The following is an 18,989-nucleotide window of genomic DNA, read 5'->3' as shown; positions in this document are numbered from 1 at the left end:
TGACATGGACTGGGCAGGACGCTGGGCACTGCTGCGGCCGGGTGCACAGAGTGGAGGCTTGTAAAGCCCGGGCGAGAGAGACACGCAATCTCCCCCACCCTCAGGTGAGGCTCTCTAAACCCATCCTGCGGTTCTTCCTACGGGGCCTGCCAGTGTAGCTGGAAATACATCCTCGCCAAGTGGCCAAATCTCCACTTGACTCTGACCTGCGGAGTTGACACTGTTAGGGGAACGAGGGGGAAACGGAAGCCACTGGGACTCTTTGAGCGAAAACAGTAAATTCAAAGCCACGCTGTCTCTTGGGGAAATTGTCGAGACTTGTTCAAACCACCAGGAAAGGCTGTGTGGGGGAGGGGGGCTCACCCAGAACACACGAACTCTGTACACCCAGGGTGAACTCCACCCTGGAATTAGAGCCGTTACTGGGGACAGTGGTGGAGACAGCTCTCCAAGGGCTGCTGCGCGCGACAGCTGGGGACTCACGAAGGGTCCCAAGAGGTGTGGCGAGAGCAGAGAGCTGGGATCACACTGAGACTCTCTTTACAGAACTACTGGGATCTGCTTTTATGACCTCTTAGGTTAAGTTTTTTCCCTTAATAGAACACCTCCAAATTATGGCAAAAACCACGGGAGTCATTTATTTTCAACATTTATTTCACATACAAGTTCTCAAGAAGACATCTAGGTGAACGTGAATACAAAACAATGAAGAGACATACATTTATACCTGGAATGCACTCAGAGGCCAAGGCTAACAGTCACACAAACTGCTCACACACGCCTTGCGTTTGGGGCTTCCCCAGCTCCTTCCTAGTGGAGTCTCGTCCGTCACTGGGCACCAGACCTCACATGTGGGCTTTCTTCACTGCAGCTCCCTGCCATCGGCTACCAAGGAGCTCCAGGGGCTGCCTGCTGGTGAACATGAGTGATGTGTCCTGTCTCCTCACTGCGCAAGCTCCCGGGCTGCTCACAGCCTCCCTCTTCCTAAAGTATGAAGTGGGTTCAGTGTGGCCTGGATGCCGCCTGCCGTGGTGGGCCGGGCTGGCTACCTGGTCTTATAACCTCTTCCTCATCTACACCATGCCCTGCAGTCTCACTAAACATCAGAGCCAGAGCGGTCTTGGCAATCCAGTTCAGTGACTCTCCGGATAAGGAACAACAGCCCAGAGAGGCTGAGGTTTGTCCAACAACACTCAGTAAGTGATAGCGACAAGACTGAAACGTGTCCCTTTTGGCTTCTGGTCTAAAGCTCGCTCCCCCAGGGCAGGCCACCCTGAGAGGTTTAAGCACATGTGTGAAGTTTCCTTCTTCAATGAAGATTTATGAACAAGTTAGGTTGTGCGTGTAATAAAATCACCGGTAGGAGCTGGAGGTATTTGTGGGCTAACAAAGCAAGTGTAGGCAGGGAATACAAGCCAGCTCCCAAAGTGCCTTGGATAAGATGTCAGAGAGAACATGTCCAGTTGTTCATACTGCTGTTAAAAAATAGGATCTGGGATAATTTTCAAAGAAATCAGATAGGATTCAACAAAGAGAGGTTTTAGGTAGTTGCCTGAGGTGGCTTATATGTTTCGTTGAGCTTTCCAGCATCCAGAACAAAGACAAAAAAGCAGTAAGTTATAAAAATCACAGTGTTTGTAATCGTTTGTTATTTTTTTTCCTGTTCAGGATCAGAGCTTTCCCTGGTACCGAGACCCAGAAAAAAAACCTTTTCCTACGGATCTTCATAAAGGCAATGTTATGTGATATAAAAGACACATTATTCATTTTGACTTTCACGCTCCAGTTGAGAAAAGACAAGATGCAAGTCGTCTTGGTCTAAGATGGTGGGCAGGACCTTCTGTTTCTTCAGCCCGGAGACAGAGTTCATGAAGGCAGCTTAACCCACGTCCAAACAGCCCATTTACCACTAGGAACACGGGCAGGGGAACCCGGGTTCCACCTTTGTGCGGCCCCAGACATATGAAACTCACATAGACTTGGTCTGTTCCACTCGAGACAGAATGGGTCCTACACCTTTCCTGCCATCGGGGACAGAGGTATACAATTTGAGGCAATTCAGATAAACTCTTTTGCAAGTGACAGTGATTTTCTCATGGCAGAGTCACTGACCTTTTGCAAGTGACGCAAAGGTAACTGGCATTGATTACCTTTGCTGCAAAGCCTCCTCGTCGTGCTGCCAGTTCCTCGAGCACGGGCACTACATCTTTCTCTATGTTCGCATCCCCTCACTGTGCCTGGAACACGGCCTTACACGGAATAGTACTTAATACTTAGGAATAAGTCATCTACTTTCCTGAATCATGCTTCCATATAATTATCAATCCTGTGTACGTATTACTAAGTGGTGATTTCTACTCATGGGCATCTTCTCTAGGGCTGGAATTCCAGAACATCTATACAATACAAGCACACGCCCACGGGCACCGCACGCATCTCACTGTGCTAGGCACACTAACGACATGACACTGCACTTAACCATTAGAAGTCTATAATTCAGACCACACGCAGGAAATCAACCTACTGGGGTGTGAACAGTCGTAACATCTCCAAGAAATGTAAATCAGAAATAGTGTCAATGTGTACCTGAGTCACCTGCCTTCCAGCAGGCCACACCCGATCCTGGCACCATGAATTGGATTTCTTTCTACACCGCCTCCCCTTCTCGGTACTCTGCTGAACAGCCTTTGAAAGATTCAAACATACTCAAAGGAAAAATATGATCTCCAGATGTCTTCAAATAAGAGAACATCTGACAAAGGAGAGGAGAGATCAGATCAAAAGAACCTATGCACAGCCCTGACTCTGGCTGTCTTTCCACCAAACTCAGTACTTACCCTCCCCAAAGCAAAGCCACCCCAGGTTACCTATGTAGTAAGGGTATAAATGCCACTGGCCTCATCCTGGAGCAACCAGCCTTGGAAGACCAGATTCCGTGCTTTCATCTGTAACTTCCAGAAATGAGTTAACTACTTCCCTGCCTCTCCCCTCCCCATTTTGATTCTTCCTTCAATACCCATTGGGTTAGTGCTAGGGGATTATCAGATTTTTCAGACAAATAAGTAAATGAGGAAAAGGACAATAGTGTTCTAGATTGAAAGTTTCTGTAAATCTTTCCACTTTCACTCAGTAAGCCCTAGGGTTATATAAATTACTCCAGGCTCTACAGTTAGGTTGATGATCCTATGAACAGGGACTAGAAGCCTCAGAAAAGGATGAGCCCTGGAGGTGGTGGTCTGAATGAGGCGGCTATCTGATCTAGAGTAGGCCTAAGGAGTCTAATTGGTCTTAGAAATAATGAAGGTTTCCGGTTTCTACCGCACTTCTTCCCTACCCCCTTAAAGTTTGAGAAAACTATTATTCTATAACATTATACTGACAGTGTGGGGTTGGGAGGCATAAAATATGCCAACATGCCAGTCATGTTCTAGGTAAGAACCAGAGCGGTGGTAGGGTGGAACGTGTCTGAGTTAAGATTCTACTTTATTTTCATGAGACACACCATGGGCATGCATCCTGTTTAATCTGCAGAGGGCCTGGTAGTTCAGGAGAGTCCGACGATAGCACCCAGAACACCTAAGAGGTAAGTGTGGGACTTACGAGAAATGGTTAAGAGCAACTGGATTACTTAGGGGCTGGAGAAACAGCAGCCAAGGGGGTTTCGGTCTTCAGGTCCAGAAAAGGTCAGCATGGTGGGTGATCAGTTGCGTCTCATCTCTATGGAGGGCGAGGCATTGGTAACATGGTTTCAGTGACAGTACAAGGACTCCACCCTAGCCGTGGGGATCAACTTGACACAAAACGGTATAGTGCATCAGACTTCGGAAGGAAGCTGTAAAATCTCAATCTCCCTTGTATCTTCAAAACCAAGATGCATGTGGTGTCATCCTGATCCGACTCCTGAAAGGTCTATCCCAATAAGAAATCTGTGATCAAGTTGTATCCGGGCTCCCACGTGGTGGACAACAGGAAACTTTCAGCATGTCGGGTCTGCTTGAAAAACTTTCACCTACGTGGAGCGACCTTGAATGTTGTTGGACGGTATGTCGATGCCACAGCAGAGGCATCGACATACCGAAGGGACTGTCATTCTGAACCCAGACAGGAGGTCTTCTCCACTTTGCTAAGGGAGAAATTGAGAGGAACAGACTAGACTAGTCAAGTTAGAGGCGGAGGTGAGAACATGAGGTGGGCTCTTAGTTTATTTATATTCTCAAGCCTGTCTTGGGATTTATACTTCACAGGTAAGAAAAGACTGCTTCCAAGGGTGAGGTTGGGGTAAAATGGCTAATGGGATACGTAGAAGGAGAAGAGGTCAACGTCAAAAAGTTTTCCTGAATTCATCAGTCTTTCCCTTAAGCGGGTTCTCCGGGGAATACGTGGACGGTGCATGTGGCAGAAGCTTTTCTCTAGAATGAACTTCCCGATGTTTGGTGAGGACAGAACTCTTACTGAACCGTTTGCCACAATGGGCACAGCCATAGGGCTTCTCTCCAGTGTGTATCCTCCGATGCTCTCGAAATCTTGTACAGTTATTGAAACTTTTTTCACAATCCACACATTTGTAGGGGTTCTCGCCAGTGTGAACCCTGCGGTGGGCGCTGAAATGGGAGCTGTTGGTAAAGCTCTTCCCACACTCCCCACACTGATAGGGCTTCTCTCCAGTGTGGGTTCTCTGATGTATGATAAGACTCGAGCTCTGACTAAAGCATTTTCCACACTCCCCACACCTGTAGGGTTTCTCCCCAGTGTGGATTCTCTGGTGGGCACCAAAGTTGGAGGAGTCATTAAAGCTTTTCCCACAGTCAAGACATTTAAAAGGTTTTTCTCCGGTGTGGATTCTTTGATGTCTGATTAGGCTCCTGCTTCTACCAAAGCACTTTCCACAGACACTGCATTTATAAGGATTTTCCTTTTGGTGGGTCATCCGGCACATAAGACGAGCATTCCTTCCAAAGCTTTCTCCGTATTTGAGCAGCCGGTAGGGTCTCTTCCCCATGAAAGGCCTTGGATGCACTACAGCTTTCCCTAAATCTCTCGGCTGAGATGTCAGTTTTCCCTGTCTGATGCCTTGAAGGTTTTCCCATTGTCTCCCTGAGATGCATTCTCTTTTACGGTATTTACCTGGATCAGCGTTCTGGGAAACGACCCTTTTAGACTTCTCTATTAATGCCCTGTGCTGCTCCATGTCCTTATAGATTACCTGTGTTGTATCCTCCTTGATACTGCCTCCGATTTCAAAATCTGAAAAAAAAAAAAAGATGATAAAAATTCCAGAACAGTCCTGTCTTAACATAAACAACCTAGCCTACAAGGCTTTGTGTGTTAGGATGCCTGTATACGTCTCTGGCCTCTCGGTCCTGTTACCCTTCTCTGATTCATTATGCCTTATTTTCATTCATCTCCACGAACAGCCAGTAACACCTAGTACAAAGGCCTTCAGAAATGTTTTCTGAATGGAACTGAAATCCAAGCTGTTATTCCCCATCCAGATCCTGAGTAACAGGGGACCATCTTAGCTTTCTCCCTGAAGTTTTACTCCCACTCATCCTGCTTTCAAAATTTCACATCTCTGCCAAAACACACCGCACTGGTGTTCAGAGCACATTCTAGTGATCAGGTCCCAATTCCTCAATGGACTTCCAAGTTCATCAATAGCTGATCATATCCTACCCAAGGCTCTTGCTTTCTTCTCCCCAAATGTTCTTGGCACTGTTTTTTTCTAGCTGTCTCACATACAGACCTGGATTCAACTTAACGCTCACCATTCCCCAAACTGGAATTACCCTTCCCTCACTCTCTCATCTACATCCCACGCTCACTGCAAGGTGCATCCTGGATGCAGCTTTTCCCGGAGGGCTTCGGGACAGACAGGCTTTGGAATCTCACAGCTCTGGTTCTGATTCCATCCTGGTCACTTATTAACTGTGTGGTTTTGTATGAATTTTTTATTATGGAAAATTCAAACATACAGAAAAGCAGAGACTACAGTAGGTAAAATGAATTTCCACGGACCACTCACCCTGCTTTAGTGATGATCTACTCGTGGCCAATCTAGTTTCTTCTCTCTTCCCACCCACCTTCTGCTCCCTCTACCCAGATTATTTTGAATGACGTTCCAGACATTGTATTATTTCATCCAGGTTTGTTGGATCCCCAAGCCCTTGTTCTTAACCATTTGCTATGCTGCCTTGTTTCTACTTGCCAGTTTCAACATCCCTGTTCTTGCACACGCTCCCATCCCAAGTCGGGTGGCTGTGTGGCGTGGGTCGGAGAGAGGAGGGCAGCCATTGATCAGTCCATTAAGTTAAGTGAAAGCCCCAGCAATGCCATCTTTCACTTAGCAGTTCTTTTAAAGCGTTCTCATTGGGTCCAACATTGTCTTGGGATTCGGAGGAAGTCACAGCCTCCTGGTTGGCTCAGATAGAGTCTGACAATTTAGTGACAGGTCTACAGCTCAATTTAAAAAATTAGATTCACAAGGGATGGTACCGAAAGACTTTGTTTCCTTTGTTTCCAGGAATCAAAACTTGGGTTATATTGGACTTAATGATTTCAGCCTTCAAACTACGATTTCCCGTATGAACATAAGCAGAAAGCACGTGTACACCCTTCTCTAGCATTTGTTTTGAATGAGCAGAGAGTGCTGGAAGGAAAGCAGTAACAGGTAAGGACTGAAAGATACGATGAGCTCAGACTGAGGATGACTGTGGAACCTTAACACACGACTGACGGGGAAGCCTGGTTTGGAGACTTTTACTAAAGTCTAGGCAAGAGACAGAGAAAAGCTGAACCTTTCTCACCACAGGTAGTGGCTGTGGGAACTAAAGGAGGGGCAGATGGAAGTTCTACAACAGTTGGGGAAAAAGTGTTCTCTGCTTGGGTGTAAATAATGAGAGAGAAAGCATCAAAGATGTCTTTAAAGTTTTAAGTCTGGATGCGGGAGGACACAGGGAAGAGCCAAAGTGGGGAAGGAAGATGGTGATTTCAGTTGTGAAAATTTTAAGTCTGGGCTGCCACGGAGACAGATGCCCAGAAGGGCGCCAGCAGTCCATGGGAAACGTGCAGGTGGGGCAGAGAACCAGAGCCAAGTCTCTCTCGTTTTGCCTCTGCCTGTCCTTTTCCTCACGCACGTCATGAAGGGCTAAGACATTTGTGTTTTGAGCCTACGGACACACCTTCTTCCTCTGACTTTTTTCTCGTGTATAATTGCAAGTTCTTCTTCCCCATGGTATTTGCCAGCGATATGAAACATTGACCCATACAGACAAAAACCGAGGCTGAGATCCTAAAGACTGAATCACTAGAACTCCAGCGCCTTCCCTGACTAGAAGCACCAGGAGAAAGAGACTTTGTTTTGTTCATTGCTAGATCCCCCGTTCCTCACACAGCACAGGACCCTCAAACACCTGTTTAATGAATACATACTCATGAGCCATATGCCCAGGTTACAGATTCTTCAGTAAATCACACTCCCCCCTGGATGGTCCTTACCGCTTGGGCTCTCCAGCATATCAGGAGGCCCCTGGAATTCCAACTCTGGCACAATTTCCTCCTCACTCATTCTCTCGCTGCTGGAATCTTCTACCATCGCCTCCTGTGAGGCCTCCTCAGGTTCCCAGCCTGTCGGTTGCTGGGGTTCAATCTCAATATCCTCTCCTTCTTGCCCTGAGGGTGACGGGACTTCTTCTGGAGTGTTGGTGGAAGGAGCAGAGGCCCGAGAGTTTATCAGGGCATCCATCTCCTTGTAGAACGCACAGGACTCCAGCACGTGACCGTTTTTCACCTTCCGGTAGCTCTTCTGGAGGCTTTTAAACTTGGTCCGGCACTGTTCGGGTGTCCGGAGGAAGCCACACTCCCGCAGCTGCTCCGCCACGGCCCCATACAGCTTGCTCTTCCGGTGACAGGCTTGGAGAGCTTCGTAAAACCGAGTCTCATGGAGGATATCAAGAAAAGTCTTGGTTTCCTCGTACCCCCAGTGCACACCTGCCACGGAAGGAAAAAGTTCAAAGACGGAAGGAAAGTCTGCAGCCTCGAAACATAAGGGGTAAAAGAAAACCGATCCCATTCATGGTGGTAACAGGAACCATGCCAGGGGAGAAGATATGCAAAAAATGAGAGGGTCTATACAAAACAATCTGTAATTTACTGAAGCACATACATGAACTAGAAAAAAATGGAGAGACACTATGTTTCTGGATAGGAAGACTCAAATTGTACAGATATCAACTCTTAAATGAATCTATAAGGTCAACATCTCAACAGGATTTAAATTTTTAAATTTTTTAAATTTTTTAAATTTTTAAATTTAAAACAATTTTTTAAATTAAAAAAATTTTTATTATGTTCAATTAGCCAACATACACCATTACTACACCATACACTAATACACCATTAGTTTTTGATGTAGTGTTCAACGATTCATTAGTTGCGTATAACATCCCGTGGTCATCACCACACACGCCCTCCTTAATGCCCATCACCCGGTTACCCCTTCCCCCCAACCAATAGGTTTTTAAATTGAAATTGTTAAACTGATCTCAAAGTTTATTTGGTAGAGTAAGAATGTAGTCCCTCAGATCTGCCACGGCCTTGGCGATTAACTAAGGATACTGCAGTCTTTTCAGAATGGTTAAAACTAACAGACGAGGACACTTTTTTAACCAGTCTTCCTTAAAGAGTAGAACTATGTCCAGAGTCATTTTTGATGTCACTGAGTCCCCTACTGTGAGAGATGAAATGACTTGCAAGATGAGATGTTCTGCTTCTATGGCAGAATCAAACTTTTCAGGACATGTCTGAGTATAGTTTGTTCAACTACGGTTTTTGTGTGTTTTCTAAGTAGGAAGAAGTCATTTTTACCCTCAGCCTCACCAGGTGCTCTCCTCGCACTTGGGACCGCCCTCCTGTCTATGGACTTCCAGACTGGGGAGCACCTGCACATGCATGGTGCATCTTCCCCATGTTTTCCAGAGCTGTCTCTTTTGAATGGATATAGTCATGAGTGCACCCCCAGCTCTCCAGAGCCTGATTTATTTTTCCACTCCAAGAACTTACCATCTTTTTTTTTTTTTTAAGATTTTATTTGAGAGAGAGAGGGAGCAAGCATGAATGGGGGGCAGAGGGAGAGGGAGAAGGAGATTCCCTGCTGAGCAGGGAGCCTGACGTGGGGCTCCATCCCAGAACACTGAGATCATGACCTGAGCCGAAGGCAGATGCTTAACAGACTGAGCCACCCAGGCGCCCCTGAAACTTACCATCTTTTCGTAAGGTGGAGTGGAGAAACTTTCCTAACAATAGTGACACCTGGCAATGTCTCATTGCATTTCACCAGAATAAAGTCTGTCTCTCATTTTGCCTCTGCCTATCCTTTTTTTTCATGCATATCACGAAGAACCGAGATATCCGTGTTTAACATCTGCAGAATGCCTTCCTTGATTTTTATCTACTACCTCATTTAACCCTAACCATCCTGGAATCCTCGGTCATAGTTTACTGATGAGAAAACTGGAGCTCGAAGTACTTACAGGATGTGTCTACTGTCACCCAGTGGTTAACTGCCAGGTGAGTCCTGCACATCCCCAGGTTCAACACAAGCTTTCGTTTATGTCGTATATGGTATATCTTTTTCTGTCTTTTAATTTCAAGGTCTCTGTGTCTTATACTTCACATGTATCTCTTGTAAGCAATATTTCATTTTTTAATGACTGATAATCTTAGTCTTTTAAGTTTGTAACTAATGACATATTTGGATGTATGTCTACCATCTTACTGTGTTTTCCATTGGACTCATCAACTTTATGTTCCCTTTTCTCTCCTTTCTTGTCTTCTTCTACAATTATAATTTTTTACTTTCATTAGTTATATATTCTTTTACTGGTTATCTTAGATAGTATAGCAATGTATCTTTGCCTTTATTATAATCCAACACAACTGGGTGCCTTATACCAGCCCTGAGATGTGGGCTCTCCAGAGTCCTTTGACTCTATTTATTTTCCTTCCACAGGCTCCAAATACTCAGATCCATGCTGTTCTCTAGCCCAAGAAAGAACCTTCACAGCCATTACTCAGACTATACTGGGGCGGCAGCAAATACCCGAGAGTATGTTCAGTGATTAGTGGCAAGGCACTCACAACAGCACTCCCCAGGTTTGGCCGCCTCTGGTCTACTTACTCCTTTTACCACAAGCCCATATCATCCATTTTCATACCCGAAGGAAGAGCACAATTCTTACCACTCAGGTTCTGAAACAAGACAGGGGCACCACGAATCTCAGACTTCTGGACAAATTCAATGCCCATTTCATCACCATCAGATTCTTCTGCAGCATCTTCCTCCTCCACCAAACTGATCTGTTCTTTAGCACTGATATTAACTCTCTTTAGTCTGGGGAGAGAGAGAATCTCCTTTGGCTTATCGGCCGATGAAGCATGGGCTGCAGGGTTCAACAGAGCGTCCATGTCCTCAAAGAAGGCACAGGGTTCCAGCACGTGGCCATTTCTCACCTTCCGATAGCTCTTCTGGAGGCTTTTAAACTTGGTCCGACACTGTTCTGGCGTTCGGAGGAAGCCACACTCACGCAGCCACTCGGCCACAGCCCCATACACCTGGCTGTTTCGAGGACAAGCCTGCAGCGTCTCATAAAAGCGAGACTCCTTGAGAATGGCGAGGAAAGTCTTTGTTTCCTCATAGCTCCAGTGCACGCCTGCAATCTTCTCATCTTCTAAACCCCAGTGCTGCTGCTCACCCCACATTCTCCCAGCACTGCGTGCAGGGATCTGAGCAGCATGAACCGGCTTCTCCTTGATGTGGTTGCTCCGTAGAATAATATTCCTTTTGTTAGAAGAGTGTAGACCCGGGGTCCATGGCTCCTTTCTTTGCTCCAACCGGGAAATCTTGTTAGACACAGACACGGTACTTCCTACAGGCAGAGAAACACATTTCATGCTAAACCCAGAGGTCAGAGCTGCGTGCCCTCATCCGCTGCTGTGGCGTGCCCTCCTGGACACTTGTTCACACCGGCCCTTGAAAGGTCTTGTCCAATCCCCTCTCTTGTAGAGCCTCCCTCAACCATGATGGAGCACAGCATGGTCATTTTTACTACCTATGGTATAGTTACAGTTGTCCTTACACCTTTCTCCTTTGGCACAATTATCTACTAACTACATTATCACATTACTTCTCACATATATATCACTTCTTTCTCTAGCTAGTTCTTAATGGAAGACATTTACGGGTAAGAAACATACATTCTATTACCTTTGATTCCCTCTCAGTGTCTAACATTGTGTTGGGTTCGGCATCTGCTATAACCAGTATTTGTTACTTATAGAACCAAGAGTGCTTGTATTTGCTCCCCACATACTCCCACCCCCACCCCAACACATGTGCATGCATGCACGTGCACGTGCGCGCACACACGCACACTGCAGCCAGGAGAGATACACCAAGAATTTGGGGATACATGTGGCAAGGTTAATAGGAAAGAGATGGAAGGACAGGGAAGCACACAGATAGTGTGTTGCCTCACAGCGCTGTGGAGATCAACATGTCTTAAATGTGAACCCTGACCCCACGAAACCCTGCTTTACTTTCAGACCAGGGGGAAGTTTCTTAATCTCTGAGCTTTGGTTGCCTAGGGAATGCTGCCCTCTATTCACAGAAAGGCTGGGAATAGTAAATAAATGGTCATCTGTAAAGTATCCAAGCTCAAAAGGTATGTAATAAAATTTGGTTTTCTTCTCTAGATAACACACACACAAACTTCACAGAATTGTCGAGAAAAGGAGCATTACATCAATTCCTTTCTGAAAGAACCTTGAGGATGGAGATTTGCTCTTTATCTTTACAGGACAGAGGTGAGTGTAGGGTTAACGAAAGCTGGAATATCTATAAGGGCCAGGCGGGAAGTGCGAGTGAGTGAGAAATGTAGCAGCTCAGCATGAGCTCCTGGATTCAGCTCTGGCCAGTCGCTGCCATGTGAGAAGGTGGGCCCGTGGTGTCTGACGTTTGATCTTTCAAGAGATACAGAATATCCAGATTTACAAACTGATAGTCACTTAAAATGCTGTGCGAGGCCAAAATACGTGTATAGGCTAGATTCAGCCCATAAGCCATTAGTTTACACACACACACACACACACACACACACACACACTATGATAAAGGACAGGTGTCTCTGGGCCTGGGTCTTTTTACATGTCATCACAGTTGACCCTTGAACAAAGTGGGGGTTAGGGGAACCAACTCCGCACAGTCAAAAATCCATGTATACCTTTTGACTCCCTCAAAACTTAACTACTAATAGCCTACTGTTGACTGGAAGCCTTACTGACAACATAAATAATCGATTAACATGTATTCTGTATATTATATATATTATGTATGTATTCCCATAATAAAGTAAGTTAGAGAAAAGAAAATGTTATTAAGAAAATCGTTAGAAAGAGAAAATATATTCACAGTTCTGTACGTATTTACTGAAGAAAATCCATGTAGAAGTGGACCTACGCAGTTCAAACCGTCTTGTTCAAGGGTCGACTGTACATGGGAAGGTGCTGGGCTAAATGTGAATTCTCCCAGGATGCTCCCCATCCCACTAGTGGCACACCTGACTCAGGACTCTCACGCAGCACGCTCCTAGGTCCGGATGCCGTGTGAGCTGAGGTCGTGCTAGGAAGTGCCTGCATGTGCAACCCAGGACGCCCGCTGCTCTGGGACGACCGCCTTGCTACCACTGTGTCATTGGTGCCACCCTACGTTGGTCACGGTTTTCAGGTGCTTTAATTGCTTTCTAATTATAAATAATCTTTGGTTCTCACTGAGTTTGGCATAGCCCATTTCATAATCTCTGTGCTTCAGTATCTACACGTAGTGTTGTCCAACAGAACTTTCTGGGATGACAGCAATGTTCTATAATCGTGCTGTCCAATACAGCTATCAAATATCCTGAAGGTGGCTACGGCCACTGAGGAACTGAATTTTTAACTTTATTTAATTTTAATTAATTGTATAAATTTAAATCGCCCTGTGTGGCTAGTGGCTACCCTATTAGAACATGTCTATAGCCTCTCTAGTGTGGGTTAGTATACATTTTAGGCCTGTAATCTTATTAATAAGCAGTCTTCGACTTTTAGCTTATGTATGAATGAACTGTACTTATACCCACTACTAATGCAGGTGACAAATCCTGCAGAAGTTTGCTTGTCAAGTGATACTTCAGTGGTTATGTGTGCCTGTGAATCTGTGCTATTTAAATCATTCACAACACACTACCAAGGTTATTGCATTGAAATTACTTTTTTCCTTCTATCTGTAACATTTCCATCCATCCAACAATTACTTGCTGGCCACCCACCCACGGGTCCTGCTGTGTGCAAAGTGTTGGGTTACTGCAGTTAAATAAGAGCATATCATCAAAGACCTTGTGATTTTTAGTCTAACGGGTACACGTAAGCTTATATTTAAGTAGTATGAACGTGACAGTCGTATGTAACACTCACCAATGTTTTCATCCCTAAGTTAGAAGAACACTTATATATTTTAAACTGGAAGAGAGGAAGGAGTGAGGAAGAGCGCATGGACAAGTGATTACTAGGTCTGGTGAGCTGGCCACAGAAACGACTAGACAACCCACCGAGGTCCTTTAGGTGTTGACACTTTTAACTATTGTATCATCAGTAGAAATAAAGGTATCAAAAATCCCCAAATCTTTTATGTGAAAAGGGAAAGAATCCTTACCCAGGGAGACCATGTTCCCAACACTCTCTTTCCTAAAATCCCGGTACAGGTCTCTGTGAGCGGGAATCTGATGTACGCTCTTTTTGTAGGAAAAACCTCTCGCCATGTGGACATCTTTCACTGGTCCCTGTAACAACACTAACAGCAATGACTACCAAGATAACCACACGGGTCTTCAAAGGATGAATGATCATGGAGGAAACACAGAAGGGCCCCAAAGAAGAATTAAAATCAGGGAACCAAGTGTGTATGATGTGCCAAATGAAGCAGAAGATATTATAAAGAATCATAAGAGAGATGTTCCAGCAAGGAGTCTCATTAATCAGAAGGCTGGTCCAGTCTTCTCTGCAAAAGGAGTCAGAGGGGAACAGTCTCTTGGAGGGAGTATAAAAGTGAGGACAGTGAAGGCAAAGGAATACTTGGGACTGGATACCCTAGGGAGGCAGAGAGAAAATTTACAATGTACCTGAGACACAATAGGTAATCGTGTGGTTGCTACTTCCTGATGCATGTTATTCCATTCATTAGCAGGGGCAGGAACCCAGGGAGAAGGCCGAGCTGTAAGAGAAAGAAACAATCAGGGTACTGGGCTCTGGCCCTTTAATTCATGCAGCTTCTCCTTTTAAGAAATGAGCATGCATAAAAAAACTCCAGCAAATATAAATAGATCATTTCATCAATGAGTTCAGAACAGTGCCTGAAACCATGGTACCCTGAAGCAGGGCTTACAAATGCGAATGCTTTCAGGGAGTTAGCAGGCAAAGTGCATTATGAAGGGGGCCAGGTAAGGAATGAGGGAACTGGAGAGCACAGACACCACTGAAAGGGAATATAGCCAATGCCCACTTCCACTTAATGCTTCATTGTGAGACAATGGGCCTGCTATCATTAGAGCTTCTCATATTTTCAGGAGAAGCCAGAAATCTGGACTTTTGTATAAAATCTCAAAAATCTTAGACCTTGAGAACTAAAACCGAACAAATGAATAAAAGCCCCAAACCAAAAACCCTTTGTAGGTAAAACACAACAAGTCTGACTTGGCATGTGAGTTCAGTTTGCAATCCCTAGTTTGAGTTAATCCACACTTTAATATGCTAAAGTTAGCACACATAGATACATAGTCCTGGACATGACAGGCAAATACACAGTACACTCCCTCAAAAGGCAGGAGGAAGATATACACTCATACATATAGCATAGTCTGTGGTCTAACTTCTACTCTGGAACTTGCTATGTAGGGAAAACTTCCAGAATGAATATTACTGTGATCAAGAACTCAAGAGCTTGCTCCACTACTTCCTAAAGAAGCAAACTGAGTAACTTCCGTGGAAACATACTACAATTATCCCGTGCTTTTCGAAAGTTCCTGTTCTGCCACTTTATTTTTACAAAAGGCACACATTACTACCCATTTTTGCTAACGAAAAGAAATCCAAAAAAGGATTTTCACATTTACAAAAAATGGAGAAAAGCGCAGATACTGTTCACTGTCTGTTTCTCAGCGAGCTGTTACGGAGGCAGTATGCCCCCCGAGCAGGGAAAGTGGCACGCCACAGTGGTGCTGTCCCAGTAAGCACCTCAACAGAACACACTTTCCACGCTGTGAATTCCTTGTCACCCTGGATGGCAAAATCCAGAAACACCATACATTTATTGCACTAACCTTATCAGACAAAGTAACTGAGAGCATGTAATCTGTGTAAATTTTGAAATCCAGAAAACATTAATATTTGCAATGAATTCTATCACAATATGAATTTCAGGAAAGATAAGGAGGTTGGGTACACAGTAGTGAATCTTGCCACTTGGTGAGGGGTTGTGTAAAATCTGTCTCAGATTTGAAGTTTAAAAATGATTGTGCCATTATGGAAGAAAGGGACTAACACTTATTGACCACCATACGTACCGGTCCCTTTACTCTGCCTTCTTTAACAAACACTAACAACCTTATTATTTTTCCTTTTACAAATGACAGAACGGAAAGTTTGAGAAGTAACCTGACCAAGGCCACACAGATAAAGGATGGCAGAGCTAGGTTTTGTGTCCGCGTTGTCTGCTTCTAAGGCCTAATCATTTAACCTCTGTACATTAATGCTCCTTTCCATATTACCTGCCCAAGGACAGACAGAGGTACAGAGACAGGAGGATAAAACCCAAGCCTTCCGCTGTAGGTTCAGTGATCTTCCCATCCCTCTCTCTCAGCCTGACACCAGACTGGGGGGATGTAGAGATCACAGTGGATGGGGAAAGACAGGATGTTCGATTTCCTCCTACACAACTTATTAATGTCCAGGGCAGCTAGGAAGCCTGTGCTCCCTCCTCTATGAAATCTTATTGTTTACTCCTCTCAAATGCGACTTCTGTGATGCCTCACCTGTGACTCAATTTTTTAAAGTAAATATCTTGGGGTGCCTGGGTGGCTCAGTCAGTTGGGCGTCTGCCTTTGGCTCAGGTCATGATCCTGGGGGTCCTGGGATGGAGCCCAGCATTGGGCTCCCTACTCAGCGGCAAGCCTGCTTCTCCCTCTCCCTCCCCTTCTCCCTCTGTGCTTTCTCTCTCTCTCAAGTAAATAAATAAGATCTTTAAAAAAATAAATATCTTGTTTCCCTTTCCAAACAGTTTTTAAAATTGTTTATACTCAGCTAAGACACAGACACACATACACATGACAGGACTGAAAAACACAAGCTGGTTACGGAATGGGAGACTCTTAAATTTCACAGCAGGACCTCAAGGCCAGTCTGGGCAAGTAAGTTTTCCCAGAGTCCATCTTTAAGATGCCTTTTACTTATGCTGCACATATTCCCAACTCTTGAATCAAATGAACCATTGCTCCCCAAATAGTTTATTTATTTTCAAATATGTATTGAGGGGATCCTACTCCAATCAAGTCATGGTGTTATGGTTACAAAATACATCTGCTACGGTCTCTGCACTGGGAATGCTCTGAGTTCTTCTTACCATTCTTGGGTAAGGGCCGATGCTCTCTCTTTTGGTTCAGCTGCTCCTCGTGTCCTGAGTGGAGGCTTCCAGTTTCCTCCAGAGGCACCACTCTGGGTTGAGTCTCTACCTGCTCTGGCTGAAAGTCTGTTACTTCCCATGCTGCTCCCAGTGGGACCTGCTTCTCTGAGTGCACAGGACTGCTAACCTGGGAAATAAAGCCAATGCCATAATGGAAAGAGGGAGGAAAACAGGGCCTGATGAGGGCCAAATTCGCCCCCAGAAAGATATCAAAGAAGGATAGAAGATGTGAGAAGGAATGAAAATTTCACTCCATTCCCAATGGAGTCTCCAAGGGCACTGGGTGAATAGTACTTTCCAGAAGTCTAGGGATAAGGGAACAGGAGAGTGCTCTTTATTAGTATATGGGAGGGGGGGATGTATCAGGAGTAAAAAAACAGAGCCTCCTTATTATTAAAATAGATACTGAGTCCTCACATCTATTAGTTTCACAGAGCAGAGAAATAAATTCACTAGTCAACTGAAAAAATAAAATTAATTTCCACATGTAGTGTCTATCCCTGACCAACACAGCAGCCTACCGATAGGTCTTTATATGAACGCAAATCCCATGCAAGGTGAAACTGCAGATCTTGCAAATCTTGCAGGATTTCATGAGGTTAATGAAAGGGCTGTTGAAAACAACTAGAATACCATGAACTGCCACTGACAAACCAAGATCCGGTGGTTAAACTAGAGAAGAGTGACAAGGATGATGGCATCAAGGGCACTTCAGAAGACACACTTTGGAATATTTTTAAAGGACTAGAGAGGGTCCTGGGATAACTGATTAAGTTTGTGCTTGCTTTCTTTGCAAAAATAGCCCTCTTCAGAATCAGGCTGCGAAAGTCCAACCCTGCAAAGCATAATGTATTGTTCTCTCATATAATTTTTGGGAAACATTATGCCAAAGACTTGAACAAATACTTCGATGCATAATGTTTAACTTTATTTGCAAAATACTGTTTCAAGCAAGGTTTTCTTTTTCCTATTTAATATGAAATTCCAATCCTCAAGTTGATTCACTTTAAAGGTCTCTCATTAGTACCATTTCTCCCTCCATAATAAGCCCTATCTGCAAGGCATTCTTGCCCCCCCCCCCCAGCCTTACCCATCCCCTTCTTTCTAAATACAACAATTTGGAAAATTCTCTCTCACCTGATGTCTTAGTCTTCCAGTCTCTTTCTCCAAATGTATTACCAGGGCCACCGCCTCCTCTCCACTTTCGGGACACTGCTTCTGTGCCCAAGCCTGAATCTTCTTCGGTAAAATGGTGAGAAACTGTTCAATCACCAGCAGCTCAAGGATCTGCTCCTTGGAACGCATTTCGGGCTTCAGCCACCGGCAGCAAAGTTCCCAGAGTTTACTGAAAGCTTCATGGGGTCCAGTCACATCCTCGTAACAAAATTGCCTGAAGCATTTGCGAAAGGTCTCGGACTCAGAGCTCTCCGATCCTTCCAGAGTGGGTTCCGCTGCCCACTCGGGGTCCTTTTCCACCTTCATTATTAAGCATCCCTCAACCTCCAGGGGAGTGTCGATCTGAGGGTCCAGGGATGCAGCCATGCTCCAATCCAGGGGTCAACCTCACGTCTAGCTCAAAGTAGACTCCTATACCTCCAAGAGCTCCCTGCTTAATGATTTTGTAAGTGTGGGAGTGTAGGGAAGTGAAAAACGGCAGAGTCAGCAGGAACAGGGTACTCCGGGCTCATTAATCAAATCTACCCTAGGCGCTTGAAAAGGAGAATGTGTACCCTAAGGTCCCAAACCCGGCCTCTTCTCCAAACAAGATGTGGTTTTCCAGGGTGCATCTCTTTTAGTGCAATGTCCGAAAGAGCAAGGCCAGGGGACCGGGAGAAAATGAGGGGGACTGAAGGAGGGGTGGGCGGGGGCAGACGACCGGGCCGGGAGGGGGCTGGGCTCCGGGGAGGTGAGTCCTCGGGTGGGTGGGGCCGGATGTGCTGGCCCCGCCCGGCCCGGGGTTCGGGGTGCGAGGCTCGGCCCAGACGGCTAGCCCAGGCCGCTGCGGGTGGCCGGTGGGGCCGGCGGTGTCCCAGGCCAGCGCCAGGCTCTTCCGGGGCCAAGGCGGTCCCGGCCGTCCTCAGGAAACCTCCGCACGCCGAGGAAAGCCCGCGAGACGGTTCCGCCCCAGAGGAGAGAGAAACCGTGGGGGCCCGGCGAGGCCTCGCAGGGGGCGGCTGTCGGCCCGGCACGCGCGGCCTGGTCCGCTCCGCCCGCGGACTGCGCGGGG

At 45.7% G+C, this 18,989-nt stretch overlaps 1 protein-coding gene across 1 annotated transcript; it reads right to left on the bottom strand.

Annotated features, from left to right (window-relative positions):
• Positions 1 to 633: 633 nt before the first annotated feature.
• Positions 634 to 18,961, bottom strand: ZKSCAN2 (zinc finger with KRAB and SCAN domains 2). Its single transcript, XM_045775244.2, has 7 exons — positions 17,900 to 18,961; positions 16,703 to 16,889; positions 14,208 to 14,299; positions 13,742 to 13,868; positions 10,236 to 10,922; positions 7,495 to 7,986; positions 634 to 5,244 (listed from the first exon to the last, which is right to left on the bottom strand). The coding sequence occupies exons 1-7, from the start codon at positions 18,302 to 18,304 to the stop codon at positions 4,322 to 4,324; spliced, it is 2,913 nt and encodes a 970-aa protein (XP_045631200.2). The 5' UTR covers positions 18,305 to 18,961; the 3' UTR covers positions 634 to 4,321.
• Between the last annotated feature and the right edge of the window lie 28 nt (positions 18,962 to 18,989).

The sequence above is a fragment of the Ursus americanus genome, chromosome 2 (assembly GCF_024610735.1).
Source record: "Ursus americanus isolate L20-20 chromosome 2, mUrsAme1.1.p, whole genome shotgun sequence".
In the NCBI taxonomy this organism is placed as follows: Eukaryota; Metazoa; Chordata; class Mammalia; order Carnivora; family Ursidae; genus Ursus; species Ursus americanus.
Note: the sequence above shows the minus strand (reverse complement) of the source record. Positions and strands in the feature narration are given on the sequence as shown.

Excerpts from the sequence above, each read along its gene's own strand:
- ZKSCAN2 (XM_045775244.2), bottom strand. The coding sequence starts at position 18,304 with ATGGCTGCATCCCTGGACCCTCAGATCGACACTCCCCTGGAGGTTGAG. Across the intron at positions 10,923-13,741 it reads TGGGAACATGGTCTCCCTGG|GAAGTACCGTGTCTGTGTCT; the intron begins GTAAGGATTCTT and ends CTCTGCCTGTAG. Across the intron at positions 7,987-10,235 it reads CTTGTTTCAGAACCTGAGTG|GTGTGCACTGGGGGTACGAG; the intron begins GTAAGAATTGTG and ends CTTCCGTGGCAG.